A 15508-nucleotide genomic window follows, 5' to 3' on the forward strand; every position below is an offset into this window, starting at 1 on the left:
CCTCCCTCCTTCCCTCCCTCCGCACCCCGTCCCTCCGCGCTGCCGCTGGAGTTAGCTAGGAACCGGAGGAAGGTCTATCTGTCGTGACAGCCCGTTCTCCTGAACTTTCCCGAGCCTGGCTTGTGTCTGAGAGACCGGGAGAGTGTTTCATCGGTGTTTTCGATGCATGGGAGTGCCCTGGGAGCGGCGAAGGGAGAAGGTAGGTCTCGCTGCGGCTGCTGCCGCCGCCGCTGCCGCCTCCTCTGCCGTCCGTTGGTCCGTCAGAGCTTTCAGTTCAGCCCCGGCCCGACTACCGCATTGCTTCCGACAGAAGTGATAAAGACGAGCAGTGTAGGCCTGGGTAACTTTATAACCGAGCAAACGTAACGTGAATATTACCGGTGTTTATGTTAGCGTGGCTAAGGCTGCGTGAACCGACCGTTTCTGACTGTGTTAAACCGCCGAGTGCCAGCGGTGCTGCGGCCGCGGTGTGTCATACACGGGTGACTTCATACCTTTGTGTGTGTGTGTGTGTATCTGTGTGTACTTTAGAGTAGGCATGCTGCTTGAGGAAATCGTGAAGATTCTCAGCTTTACACCCATTTTGTATTAAAACATAAGGTTGTCAGTGTACGTAGCTTCCCCCTGGACCCACTCTGAGCCAAATAAATGACATTTATATAACGCTGGTGCTATATTTTATTTGGCATGGTATGTCAGAGGCAGGTTTCAGCGTGTCAACAGATCATTCACCATGTGTACATGATGGGATTAATCTGTCATGTCTAAAATCTGAAGCATGTCAAAGCAGAAACAGGTTGGCATGGGTTGTGTTAGTCAGTGGGATCATACACAATGAGTGCAGGATAGTACACACATGAAGGGATGACAAGATTGTGTCAAGAGCAACACATGTGTCACCTTCTTCCCATTAACACATCTTTAGCGTCGCCTCATCCTCTTCAAGAGACTGGTTTTACACCCCTAGCAGACATCTCTGGTGCAGCAGCAGCCTGGATGTAGTTTTACCCGCCCCTGTGTGTGTTTTATAACTCTGCCACATCAGGATGAGATGCTGAGGCTTCAGGCCATGCTAATCTGATATCATAGCCAGCTCACTGACTCCCATCCAGCTCCCAACTGAGAGCCAAGGCCACAGCGGACCCCAAGGCTGCCCTGGACTGAACTGGACAGTCATGATGAGCTTGGGATGAGGATGGTGAAGGTCACTTTTCTTATCAACTTCTTGATATAGTAAGTCATGAATTACATGCCTTTTAAACTATGGATTTTAAGGGGCAATGAAAAAGAGAGCATTATGCTTGCCTGTCATCTTTTAATTCATATTTATTCTAAATAATAAGAAGGTGACACATACTAATGCACATAACATTATGTCTCTTGCCATACGCTTTCAGCACCCTGGCAACATACTGTCTTGCCTTATTGAGGCATTGTGTTATTTTAACATTGTTTTGTTTTCTCTGAGGTCATTTTATCTGTTTAATATTTGACTAGTGACAAATATGGCACCACACGTGGCCATCGGAGCTTCAGTCACAAATATCCACGCTCAATCAAAGCTTCGGGGAGAGACAAGTACATAAATTGGATTTTTTTTTTTTTTTGAACACCAGTTTTCAGTCGATTCACCTAAAATAATGTGGCAATTAGTCACTTTGTTAGCATGCAGGTTGCTGTAACCTTAGCTATAATATCTAGAAAAAAGTGACTGACATTAGATGAGAGCAGAGCTGAGTCACAAAACTATTACTAAGTTTAAATATTTTATCACTATTTCTTAATTTATGGACTGTCTGGGAATTTTGGTGATGGTAATGCATTTTTAAAATGAATATATGTGTGTGTATATAAAAACAGAGCATTCGAGTACAGATTTGAATGTTGATTACCATGGCAATGATCAAATCCTTGAAGTATTCCAGTTAGCCCTAAATGTTGTGCACCTATCTCAGTTACCTGAAACTCAAAGCAGGATAAAGCAGGATATTTTGTAATAAAGAAACACTAATCGATTGATTAAGACCCCACAGTTCAGGCAAATGTGAGAATTGCAACTGTTTTGGTTGACTTTGGGGCGACTGTAGCTCAGTTCCTAATAGGGATGTGTACGATTAGTCAACTTGTCAATTAAACTTTGCTACCTTCGCAAGTCAGCACCAGAAACACCATACTGTTAAACTTACTGTTGTTGATACAATGAGGCAGGTTTCCTAAAGATTTATCTTCCTAGAGTCCTAGGAAGTCCTTCCTACGTGATAGTTTTCTGGGCAATGTTTAAGCCCACAGACTAAAGTTTCACTTTTTTTTTCCGCGTGTTTCCTTACTTTAAGATGATGGACAAGTCAAAGTTTAAACCTCCGTTAAAATGTCAGGGAAATTGGTCTTTAGGAACATTCCTAGTTTGTATCTTGGTGGAACAGGTAAGTCCTTAGTTGTAGATTTAGGCCTTGTTTACACGGATACCGATACAAATAAAAACGGATTTTTATTCATGCCGTCTTAAAAAAATTCTGGGTTTACACGATCAGTTGTGAAAACGATATCCCTGTATCCACAAAAACGCAAAAAAGGCAGCTTTTTGCTGCAGTTAGCATGCCAGGCCAGTAGGTGGCGATACGCCATATGTCAAACACTATAGAAGAACGTTCTGGGCATGCACAGTGATTTGTTTTCCTCTTGGCGGTAGTGATAAAAACAATGATAAACTACATTTTAACCTTATGTAGCATAGTTAGCTGCTATGCACTCACTAATATTTGGCACAGCAGACGTCTTTGTGCGCCGATGTAGCGGTGATGTTGATGCAGCAGTGCTAAGTTCATTTGTCAGCTCGTAAGTAGTCCCAAAAGTGCTAACAAAACGTAAACAACCTGGCATATATCCGCCATTGTTGTTGTGGTTCCCGGGCGCCTAATGGGCATGCGCGAACTGGGTTGCAACGTCATCGCTTTCCAAAATCTCCGTCTATCCTGTTTACACGTCTCCATAGAAACTGATATTTTTTTAAAAAAACTTTCACTTTGGAAGCCATTTTGAAAATCTCAGTTTTCGTCAAGAAAAACGGCGGTTACGTGTAAATGATAGGTGTAAACGCAAAGATAAATACCCTTTTTCAGAAATATACGGAACTGTATAAACAGGCCCTTAATGGTTGGATCCCAGGTTCCCATTGTGCACCTGAAATGTCCTTGAGCAAGATATTGACCCCCAGGTTGCTTCAGATCTGTGCGTACTGGGAAATGTAATCTGCTTTGGAAAAAGCGCCTGCCAAATGAGCGCAATTTATTTTGGGCGCTATAAATAAAAATTGACTTGAATGTTCTGTAATATTAAAACCACAGTTAATGATTACAATTTATCCGTCTTCAGAAACTATATATATTCGATCAATAGTGTTCCCAAAGAGAAAGCAACCAGCTAAATCATTTCTCCATGGAAAACACTGTCACATTACACTGGCAGTCTGTCTGTGCCGTGAAAGTGCTCTTGCATGCAGCCTTAATGATGTTTGGGAAGCACAGACTGGTTAATTACAGCGTTCTCTGAAGAAATGTCAATGATCAGGCAGTCTGTACCTTAGAAGCTGGCAGTTTAGTCAGCAGTTAACATCGTGACTGATCAGGTTTAATTAATTGTGGAAGCCAAATCCGTGATCACTATTATACGGTTAATTATCTGCCCAAGGATTGGCGATATCTGTGTGTTTTTTGTTTTGTTTTGTTTTTTGGTGGTATTGGTGTGATTTCCTCTACCGAATGATGTGTTGCAGATAACGATCTTGAATATTGCAGTATTAGCTGTATCATGAGATCAAGCAATGTGATTGTACTGCTGTGATTAATGCTATAATCACTTCTTCTCTAAATGTCAGTAATGCTTCAAATTAAGCCTGTTTATACTTTCTGTCTTTATATCCTATTAGTGTTTGATGTGTCCCACTTTTACCCGACCTGCAATGGCCTAGATTACCCTTGGGAACATTAACTTTCATCTACACTAATCGAATCCCCTTTGATTTGAACAAATTCCTCAATGCCTGCTGGCCAGAGCTATAACAGGTGTCTGCTGGTGTCTGTCTGCCTTTGTAAAGCTTACATGCGGTTTTCCCCTCACTTCAGTTGTTCCTTGTCAGTGTCCATATATCTGTGCTGAGTCAACTGTACATTTAGCCTATAGTCGTGCCTAGCTTGGCAGCAAGTGAAGGATCGTACATACGCTGTGCCTGCTGCAAATGAAATGGGTTTTGGTTATGATTAATGGCCCCTTCATAGTGTTCCTTAGCTTGATGTGTGTGTTGTGAATCAGTGCACCAGACGTTGAGGTAAAAAAGATACTGGAGAAAAACATCAAAGTGCCACTGTTAGCCAAGGCAGCCTCCAAGCTAACACAGCAGAGCCTGTATTTTTCTCAGAGGGAAAGGTGTTGCGGGATATTTGTTGCACAAGGTGTTTATGTGCTGTGTTAAATTTGTGGCCTAAAATCCGTGCTGCCTGCGTGTCAAGGGAAGCTTTAATTTTATTCAAATTAAGCACAGCCAAGGCCCTAGCATGTTGTTTCTGCAGCACCTGCATTTCAAACAATTATGCAATCAAGCGGGAAAAGCTCTGTTCGCATGCCATGATAAAAATATTCATCAAAAATATATCTGTCAGTCCCTCGGTGGGGATGTCTTTGAGGAGGCCACGGGGAAGATGGAAGAAGCCCAGGAAAGGGCAGAAGAGTGAGGGAATGTCAGGAGCATAAAAGAAAGACAAAGCCACGGAAAATGGAAATAGTGAGCGAGGCACAAAGAAAGTAAAGGTCTTTGCAGCTCTCCCTTTGGGTGTAGCGAGGGAGCCAGCTGGACGCGCAAGGAGGAGAAAAAGCCGGGGAGGCAGAGGAAGAAAGTAGATAGAGATGAGAAGGATTCATTTTTCATCTGAGTAATGCTTGCGGTTGCAGACCCACACCTACTACATCTAAAGCCTTTTTTTATTCAGTCTTTATGCATTTACAAAGCAACAGAGACAGAGAGAGAGATGGCATGTCCAAGAGAGATTTAAAAACAAACTGTTCAGAATAAACCAATGTAGGAAATAAACAAAAAAACAAGATGAAAAGCAGAGACTCTGTGGGATTAGATAACACAATCAAATGAAGTCATAAACACAGTGGGAAATACCTCAACATGAATAATAACAAGGGAAATGATTGTTGTTGTAATGAAGATGAACTGGGTGATGAAGAAGTTTGCGTATGTGTGGTTGCATATGCTAATGTGTGTGTCTGAAGAGGCAGACGAGAGACTGTATGGAGTTCATTTAACTGTTTTTTAATTTAAGTATTTAACCATATCAATATTGAAATGATTGAATGACGATGGTTAGCACATGCATGCGTAGTAAATACAGGAAAAATAAATTAAAATATTGTGTAGGAGAGGTTAGAAGCCAAAAATTGCTCATGAAGATATCTCCTCTATTAAATAACAACAATCATACATACAAAGAAAAGGATCAAAATGGAGATTGCAAATAAACATTATTATAGATAAACGTTAGATAAACATTATTAAACTATTACTGACAATATTGTCAATAGTTTATAATTCCTGTCTTTGCCAATTTCTGTTATGTTGCATTTATTTATATCAGATTTCCTGCAGATTCTTAAAAAGTCTTAAAAGGCATTACATTCTTCACATAATAATGTATTAAAATGGCTTAAATCAATCTTTCAAAAGTCTTAAAATGCTAAGACACAGGGAGAAGGGTTTTATGGATCCTTTTTTTCCTGAATATGCGTTCTAAAATCTCAAAATAATTGGTAGCATCTACTTTATGAAAATAATTTACTGAATGCCTGTTGCATTAATGTCACGCAGATCAGATAGCAAAACCAATAACTCATTTGCACGAATGCACAAAGCAGAGGATCCACTGTCTGCTAGTTAGCTGTAACTGTACCCTGGAAGACATGGGGAAGTGCAGATCAAATAAAAATGGGCCCTTTAGCCAAGATTTCGTGGCATGGCTAAAACTGGTACAAGACAATGCATATGAGGCTCAAACTGGCACAATTGAAATCAAGGCAGTGGAATCCAAAATGTCTCCAGAAAGTCATGTTTAATATAATAAACGTGAGCAAAACTGTCCCTAAGTAATCAGTGGCGTGCCTTTTTCTTGTCTTAAATTTCATTATGATTGGCATTTAAAAGTTTTCAAATGTCTAATTTGCCTTGAGCTGTAGGAACTCGGTATGTGTACAAAATGGGAAGGAATAAAATGTTAAGCAAATAATATATTTTGATAAAATCGTCTACAGTATTTGTATGTTTTCTATAAAATTGCTACAAAAGCCATAGAGTTTTAAGACTAATTTTGCCAACAGTGATTTATTTATGAAAAATTAATCATCCTTGGCTGCAACAATATATATGTTTTATTAAATTATTAATTTAAAATTTATTTGTTAACTACTCGTTTATTTTTTGAAATGGCACATATCCCAATATAAGAGCTTTAAGTTTGAACTTCAAGACTACTAAGGTTTGTTTCTTTAATCACCAGCCATAATTATACTACTGCTACTACTTAGGATATAATAGTGATAGTGATATACATTGTCAGTTAATTTGGTAATAATGTACATTGTGCAGTGTTCCTTCTCTCCATTAATAATTTCATATTAAAGGTCACTGACAGTGAAGTCTGTAGCTGCCAGTTGGTCCACGTCTACTTACCGATGTAGCTCACTGCTCACCCACTTCAGCTCTTTGTAATGCTGTCACAGTGTCAAAGCTGAGACTGAGTAGCTTTTATAATTCACGCGGCTGGAGGTGTTTTTTGGCTCTATTCGATTCTAACCTCTCCCCCACTGCTGCTTTCTTTTTAGCGCTTTGTCTCCCTGACCATGAAAACCAGCGAGTGTTCGTGTCCTTGTTGCCCGTCAAACAGACAAGGCTAAAATATCATACTCCATTTAACCTGTGGCTGTTTTCTGAAGGAATGACAAACAGCCATGACTGCTCGCTGTTGCATAGCTACACAATTGTGGGCCCTCGCCCACACACACACACACACATACGCACAAACCCTGGCCAAGAATAATACTCCTCCTCCACTTCCTGCCTGAGGAATCAATGCTAATACTGACATTTTCTTATGAACACACTAATGCATCACGTGTTAACATCAACATGTATCAGTTACCATGTGGTCATGTCATGCTGATGGCTGTACACACACTTGTCGCAGAGCTGGATGCCGTTCAAAGAATGATGAACATGTTTAAGCCTCACGCTGCCTGCATCTGTGTGTGTGTTATGTATGTGTTTACTGAGCATGAGTGTGTCAGCATGAGTTTAGAGATGGCAGTGAGAGCCTCGGGAACTCCAAGCTGTCAGCTGCCTCTGTTCTCCACTACACACACACACCAAAACATTTACAGCCTCGACTTCAGCTCCAATTCACTGTTACCGTTGTCAGATGAACAAACTGGGCAGAAAGCAGTCATAGATTGGTTGGCTGTGGGACTGGGCTGAAAATGAAGCGAGTGATGCCAGGGACTGACAGATGGAACCATATTAGGCCCTGCCATTCACCGTGGATCATTTAAGTGATTCAGTGGACTGGAAAAAAAGGTTTCAGGTTCCTTTTTATAAGCGTAATAACCTCATCATGCTGACGTAGGCCTATTAGCATGCTTTAAATTGTTTACCATTCTGTACCACCATTAGGAGATAGATGATTTTGTGTATAGGCATGCTGTTTGGGTGTTTATCTTTTGTTCTTTTTTTGTCCTCTGTGTGCTTTGTTGGCCCCCTGTAGACAGCGCTGGTGGTCCTGACTGTTCAGCAGGATGAGTGAGGCGGAGGGCCAGTTCTACAGCGTTCAGGTGGGAGACTCCACCTTCACTGTACTCAAGCGCTACCAGCAGCTCCGCGCCATTGGCTCCGGGGCCCAGGGCATCGTCTGGTAAGAGGCTGCGCTTTTATTAGCATTTCAGTGATTTTGTCACCAGCCCAGGGTGTAGTTAATATTCTGACTTCAACCACTGAGCAAAGTAAAACTAAAAATAAACTTTTGTCCTGCTGGTGCCAGAGTAGTCCTTTTTCACCACAGGCAGTTTCGACATGTCACAGCAAGAAAAGCACAGATGTAAATAATCAAATTAATGATGGCGGCTGAATATCATTTAACTGCTTCAGTTTCAGGCTCCTGGTGTTGTGCTTTCTGTAATGTATTCTTAATGACATTAGTAACAGCTATGCTTTCTTACTATGACAAGTAAAAGTATCTGCAGTGATAAAGTTTCCATTTAGAAATGTTGACATTATTCCAATTGTCTGGCAGTGTGACATATTTTCTATATTCTTTGATAAGGCCCAGACAAACCAGGCAGACGTCGAAGAACTAGCGGCGACGAGAGCCCTCCGCTGCGCGGCCTTTTGTCGCTGTGTCTTGGTCAAAAAGTTGCACATGATCACACTAAACAGATGCCAACAAACATATTTTCTATGCTTGTCTGAGAGGACATACCCTTCCATACCAGCAAATGGGGGTATTCTGTAATCGTCATCCAAAAAGGGAAACTGGAAAACCGTCTTGATGCTAGTTAGCCAGTTAGCATATTAACAACACAATGCAATTTTGAAAGAACAGAGCATGTATACCGGGCACCAGTGAACAATAACACAAAATGTATCCACTAAAGAGCTCAGGACCTGAAGACAAATAACAAGTTTGTTTCTACCTCACTCCCTCACGACTTTAGCTCTTTGTTTACATTCCTCACTTCCATTTTATTTCTCTCCTTGTTTGCTGAGCTGAACTGCCAAATCAGAAAGATTTCATTCATTTACCATGATGAATTGGCGGAATATAGGCCAACTAGCGCGGACGAGGGCAGCAGATGCTCACCAACAGCCCAACTTTGACCGGTAGCCGATTTTTGGCTCGATATGTCAGTGCCTTTACTTGTTCGCACTCTTCGTTGAAGCTATATGATGTTTAATTGAGTAAAATATTCGCATCTAACACTTTTTTTTAGCTGTATCATTGCATTAATTGAGAATATGCTATATATATATAATTTTGGTCAAATTTGATCAAATATTTAGACAAACACATTTGGTCATTTTGAAAATTTTGAGTACTGTCATATGTTTTATTTCAGTTCAACATTTTTGTATTGTGGCTTGTAATGGACATGGCCGTCGGTCAGTGTTGGGCTGTTGGTTCTTCGCCCTAGTTTTTGCTGTGTATCTGGAACAGTTGGCACTGGTCAGCCCTGATGCCTGTTTTTCGGCCGATTTTGCATGTTGAATTAGTGTCGGAGCTGGTGAAGCCCTTCTGTAAATGAAATCAGTGACTGGCACTTCAGCTCAGTGCTTGAGAAGACAAATGGAAGTGAGGAAAGTAAACAAATGGCCAAAGCCAAGAGACTGTAAGATTGAAACAAACTTGTTATATGAGGTAAGAGTATCTTTAGCCATTCATTTCTTTAGCAGAAACTGTTCATAATTGTTTGTGTTATTGTTTGCTAATGCACAGTTAATATTCTTTGCTCTTGTAAGCATTGGGTCGTATTGTTAATGTGCGAACTGGCTAACTAGCATCTTGAATTCATCCTATTGGTCTTCTGGTTTCCCTTTTTGAAGGACAAATACAGACTACTGCCGCCTACTGGAATAATGCAGGCGCAGAATGTATGTGCTGTTTGGCACTTGGCTGTAGTCTTTGTGGTGTGTTGAAGTTCAACTTTTTGGCAGGTACACAGGTGATGTGAGACAATGCAACAATTAGCCATCGACGCACTAGTTCTTCAGTGTCGGTTTGGTGCGTCTGGGCCCTAAATGCAAAGAAAGAAATCTCTTGAACTAGGGCTGGGCGATAAATCGATTTTAGTGATTAATTCGAATTTGTAGTTTAGGCCGATTTGTTTTAATGAAAATCGAGTTTCTATTTAAAATCCGCCACTGCCGCTCCATGCTGGGCTCACGTAGTTCAGAGTGGGCTCACCCCTCACCCCCGCTAGAGGGTGACACTGGAGTGGATTTTCAGTCCCGTCCCATCCCACTCCCATGAAAAAGGAAAAAAAAAAATCCTGTCCCATCCCAATCCCACAAGAATGACTCCCGTCCCATCCCGCTCCCGTGTTGTGTTTCAGTTACAGTGAAAAAAAATAAATAAAAATATATATATATATATGTATATATATATGTATATAGTACATGGATCACACCATGCCTACCTTAGTTGAATATAAACCCAAATATGACATCTAATGTTGTGTTTTGATGTTTATTGCCTAATTATTTTAACATTCACTCCACCTTGATGCTGTTCAGAATGATAAACACATTTGATTTCTGATGTGGTCAGACAACACGTCATAAGAACCAGTTCTGAGAGAGAAAAATGTAGTTAAAGTATTGCAGTAGAAGTAGTGTTTGGTTTCTCTGACTGATATGATTATATATGGCATCATTAGATTATTAATACTGAAGCATCAGTGTTAGAGCAGCATGTTACTGTTGTAGCAGGTGTGCAGTTAAGTTGGTCGTATTTGCTCTTTTTGTTGAGATGGTTTTAGAACAAACCCGGCACACCGGCTCGTCCAAATTACTGGGCTGCCCTCTGTCATTTGGTTTAAATCCAAAACACTCCCACACAGGGGCCGTGGCATTTGGTTTAGGAACAAGTTCCATGTCTTTCTCTTACGCTCAACTCTCTGTTTTCTTCTCCGCCTTGTCTCCCCCTCATGGATATGGCACTGTGTGTGTGTAGCCCATAGCCCCGCCTCCCCCACAGAGACAAAGACACTCGATGACAAGAGCTTTCCCTCCGTCCATACGCTAATGAATCAACTCACCTGGCTGCCAGACGATGCACGGAAGTGAACGCTCTTGTCGTCCAGTCTCTTTGGTGGAGAGAGATGAGGAAAACAAACACGCATGAATACGGCAATTAATCCCTTTTAATTTACCGTGCAATAACCGACTGGCATATCGCCACAGGCCTAATTATGATTCCCAGTCCCGCCCGCTCCCGTTGACTTTTTTTCCCATCCCGTCCCAATCACGTGAAGAATAGTGAAACTGATTCCCATCCCATGGGAATCCCACGGGAATCACGTGACCCGTGGGATTCCCGAAAAAATGTCAGCCTCTAACTCCCGTGCGCTTGATACACAAACAACATGGCAGCGAACGGGGAAGAACTTGTTCTCAAGAAAGGGAACGAGTTCTTCAGCGCTTTTGTGTGCACACCCGTGTCTGTGTTTGTGCCTGTGTGTGTGTGTGTGTGTGTGTGTGTGTGTGTGCGTGTGTGTGCACGCATCAGGGCCGAACTACGCCGTGCGTGACACAGAGAGCAGAGGATTTTAGACACGCACCGTGTAGGGACATAAATGACATGCCGTTGCGTAAATAAGATAAATATAGTGTTACCAACGCCAAGCTGGCAGACCCCCGAACCGTAGTAAAGGGACCTCCGAAGACCATTAGCTCCTTTAGCTTGTGTTAGCTCGTTGTGGCAACAACACATAAACAACAGGTTCGTCTGCCTTAAAGAACGGCACTTTATTTTCAGCACTGCAGGGATGATGCACAGCCTCTCTCATCAGTGTCTGACTTTTACATAGAGGGAAATAACTCAAAAACAGCATGCAGAACTGCGTAGGCTTCTTCACTGTGGCTGCTCGATGTAAACAACATAGCACATGCCTCACTTTCTTCCTGGGGCGCATCCGTCTGACGTCACACACCACACCCGGCGCACTAACGTCTCATACCTCCTACATCAACTACACACATACACAGCTCCCCACACACACACACACACACACACACACACACACACACACACACACAAGCCACACACATCAGGCTCAGCCTGTAACATAAGGCTATTTAGTTTGTTTAATAAAAGGACAAGATATAGACCTGTTCTATAACAAAGGTAACCTTAAATGACTTCTGTTGTGATCCAATATAATGGTAGGGGAAACACAGCTGTATGATAAGAAAGGGGTCCGGTGGAAAGCGATCATAGATGCAGTCGCCATGTATATTGCAAGAGATATGGTGCCCATATATAGGCTACCGTGGAAAAGCTGGGGTTTATTCACATGCTGAAAGTTTTGGACCCCAGGTATGTGCTACCAGGCCGCAAATATTATTATTTATTTATTTATTTTTTTAACTAGGAGGGGAAAAATCAATTTAAATCGTGAATCGGATTTTTTGTGAAAAAATAGGAGATTTTTTTTTTAGGTCATATCGCCCAGCCCTATCTTGAACCTAAATTTAAAAGATAAATGACAACGTAACTAGCTTTTTTCACATCACGTTAATGCCAAGGCAACCAGCAGCTTTGCTCTGCAGGATGTCTTTTTTTCCCTCCTTGATAATCTTTGTCTCTGTCTGTTCCCTCCTCTATACCATGTGTGACCAGCTCTGCTCTAGATACAGACCTCGGTATACCTGTGGCAGTGAAAAAGCTCTGTCGGCCCTTCCAGAACCAGACCCATGCTAAGCGTGCCTACAGGGAGCTGGTGCTGCTTAAATGCGTCAATCACAAAAATGTAAGTCTAAGACACATCTGAGTTAAGAATTATATTCCTTCCTCTCTTTTTTTGGCTGATGTGATTTACAGTACCACTGAAATATGACTGGCAGACAATGACTTAAATTGTGTGTTGTTCTGAAAAGAATATTGAAGTCCTGCACAAACTTGGGAAAAAGAAAGGGTGCAATGTGGATGTGATGTCTTGCTCAGAATGAGAGAATCCAGACAAACCTACTTGAGTGCTCTGCCCTCAGTTGGTTAACTCTCCACAGTGAAGTGGACATAGATGGGAGAGTAAAAGAGTGGACTAATGGCCTGTCTCTCTGCTTGCAGATCATCCGTCTGATCAATGTGTTCACGCCTCAGAAGTCCCTGGAGGAATTCCAGGACCTGTGAGTGGCAGTGGAGTCTTTTGGGGCTGCAGCAATCTACTCTGTGCTTTAGCAAGATTTTAGCTGAAGCTAGCATTTAACTAGCATCCCTCTATCTACCTGTTTTCTATTGTACTGAGTAGCTTTTATATGCTCTCTCAGCTTTAATTTCTTCCTGGAGTTTGTCACCATCCCTTTATGAACCCCTTTACTACCTTTTCGGCCTCTTCTTACTGACTGCTCCACTTATTATCTCTTATCCATTGCATCTCTTATCTACCACTCTGCCATTTTGTGTTTCTGCTTCACTCCTTTTCATCCCTTCCTTGGCTTTTAGGTATCTGGTGATGGAGCTGATGGATGCCAGCCTATGCCAGGTGATCCACATGGACCTGGACCATGAGAGGATGTCTTATCTGCTCTACCAGATCCTCTGTGGCATCAGGCACCTGCACTCTGCTGGCATCATCCACAGGGTAACAACAAGGAATGATTGTGCTGTGGGCTAAATGTTAATAAGACAGTAAGGTTTCTTAAAGGGACACTTCACCCCAAAATCAATGACACATATATTCCTCTTTCCTGAATGCTATTTATTAATTTTATGGTGTGAGTTGCCAAGTGATGGAGATATCAGCCATAGAGATGTCTGCCTTCTCTCCACTGTAATGGAACTACTGGAACTGTTCATAGTAGTACCTTGTGAATTCTGAAGGAATGTGGAGGTCTTAAACCAATTTGGACCAATTGTTTAAAGGAGCTGTATGTGATATTCAGAGCATATCTATGATTCCAGGATTGTCTGCACATGGCTCTTAACATGGAGGTTGCTAAGACAACGGCTAGCAACAAATGGTGCCAGTTTTTGCCTGTAGTGCAACACTATTCCACCACTATGATTCAGGAAGGCGTTATCAGTGTTAACCGTTGTATGAGCGCAGTGCAGAGTGGTGGCAAGTTGCTAGCTAGTATGATACATTCACAGAGACTCACATGGATTAACATGCGTGCATGGCCAGACTGTGTACCACAATATTGGTCAGAGAAGCTCAGATTGCGGGACATACAGTGTGTGACTTCATTCTGTGCTCAGGAGACCACTATATCTTTACAAAGCAAATAGTAGTTCCTCTGTTATATTAATGTTCTGAATGGCATATACAGCACCTTTAAATAAAATAAGTTTCTCCTAAATAACTAGCATCCACTCTAATATTTCTGCAGTTATCATCTCTATAGAAATAAATGCTTTGAGGGTTGTATTTTTGTGTATGTTTATATAGAGTTATATATTTTCTCTCCCCTTAGGACCTGAAGCCCAGTAACATTGTGGTGAAGTCAGACTGCACTCTAAAGATCTTGGATTTTGGCCTGGCTCGGACGGCCTGCACCAACTTCATGATGACCCCCTACGTGGTGACCAGATACTATCGCGCCCCAGAGGTCATACTGGGCATGAAGTATAAGGAGAATGGTAAGGACACGCTTCAAAGGTTCCTATATCTCCAAAATGAGAGGGGTAGATGAAGGAATTAAGCTCCACTGTTTGGATCACATCATCATGTAACACTGCTCTGTCCCACTACAGTTATCTTAAAATTTACTAACAACAAAGGTATTGTGATAATTTGATTAAAATTGCAGTATATACCAATGTAATACTGTCACGTGTGTACAGGAAGTAACTCTGGAACTGGTCACGTCCTTCTTACATCACTTATTCATCCTTGCGACCAACTAACACTCTTTTCTTTGTCCAATACACCGTCATAACTGGTGGATATTTGCTTATCATACATTTGTTTGAATCTCACATGTATGTCAGCTAGTGCACAAACGATATTATAGCACATAACGCAGAGGACAGCATGAGGTAATTAAGAAACAGTGTCATCATTACATCGTTTGTCCAACAGACTCGATTGTTTACAATACACAGCAGCATTGGAGTAAACAAAGAAGCACATCACAGCTGAACAGATGGTGCAGGCTGTTAAGAATAATAAGTGCACAGTCACAAGTCTTTGATCCAGTATTAGTCAGGCTCTAGCTGGTTATTAGAGATCCAAGCACCACAGGGGCTGGAACCAGCTTGGAGCGGATTATTATTAGTCGTACATGCATTTTTAAAGTTGAGTCGATAAGGTCCATTTTGCATATGCTACAGTGAATCAGAGTTTGTTTAAGCTATTGGGACCATATTTGGTGCACTTGACCAGATGTCAGCTCTGAGCTTGTATCCTGGGACATTCAAAAAACGGATTGTTTTTCTGTAATTTAAAATGACATGGTCTATGGTCATGTCCCAGTCAGCAGGTTAAACTTATTTTTGATTGATCAAAGTGGGTGGTTTTTATTAGTGAGTTATTAAAATGTAGCAATACAAAACCTATCAGAAATCACCTACACGGTCCAAGAGGCTTCTCTTCTCTTCTTCCTGAGAGGGGGGATGACACATATCAAAGGGCCACAGGCTGGAGGCAAATCCACAGCCGCTGCAGCAAGGACTGAGCCTTTGTACATGAGGCGCCTGCTCTAACCACTAAGCCACCGACACCCCAACATTACTTTTTTGATCACAGT

General features: G+C 41.7%; 1 protein-coding gene across 1 annotated transcript in view; it reads left to right on the forward strand.

Moving 5' to 3' along the window:
- The window catches only part of mapk9 (mitogen-activated protein kinase 9), a 24252-nt gene continuing 8744 nt past the window's right edge, over nucleotides 1-15508 (forward strand). Inside the window, exons 1-6 of the mRNA XM_050042036.1 lie at nucleotides 1-199; nucleotides 7812-7958; nucleotides 12441-12570; nucleotides 12888-12946; nucleotides 13263-13401; nucleotides 14234-14399. Of these exons, the coding sequence (XP_049897993.1) occupies nucleotides 7843-7958; nucleotides 12441-12570; nucleotides 12888-12946; nucleotides 13263-13401; nucleotides 14234-14399 (610 nt within the window). The 5' untranslated portion in view covers nucleotides 1-199; nucleotides 7812-7842. The remainder of the gene's footprint in view (nucleotides 200-7811; nucleotides 7959-12440; nucleotides 12571-12887; nucleotides 12947-13262; nucleotides 13402-14233; nucleotides 14400-15508) is intronic.

The sequence above is a fragment of the Epinephelus moara genome, chromosome 4, assembly GCF_006386435.1.
Source record: "Epinephelus moara isolate mb chromosome 4, YSFRI_EMoa_1.0, whole genome shotgun sequence".
NCBI classification, from domain to species: domain Eukaryota; kingdom Metazoa; phylum Chordata; class Actinopteri; order Perciformes; family Serranidae; genus Epinephelus; species Epinephelus moara.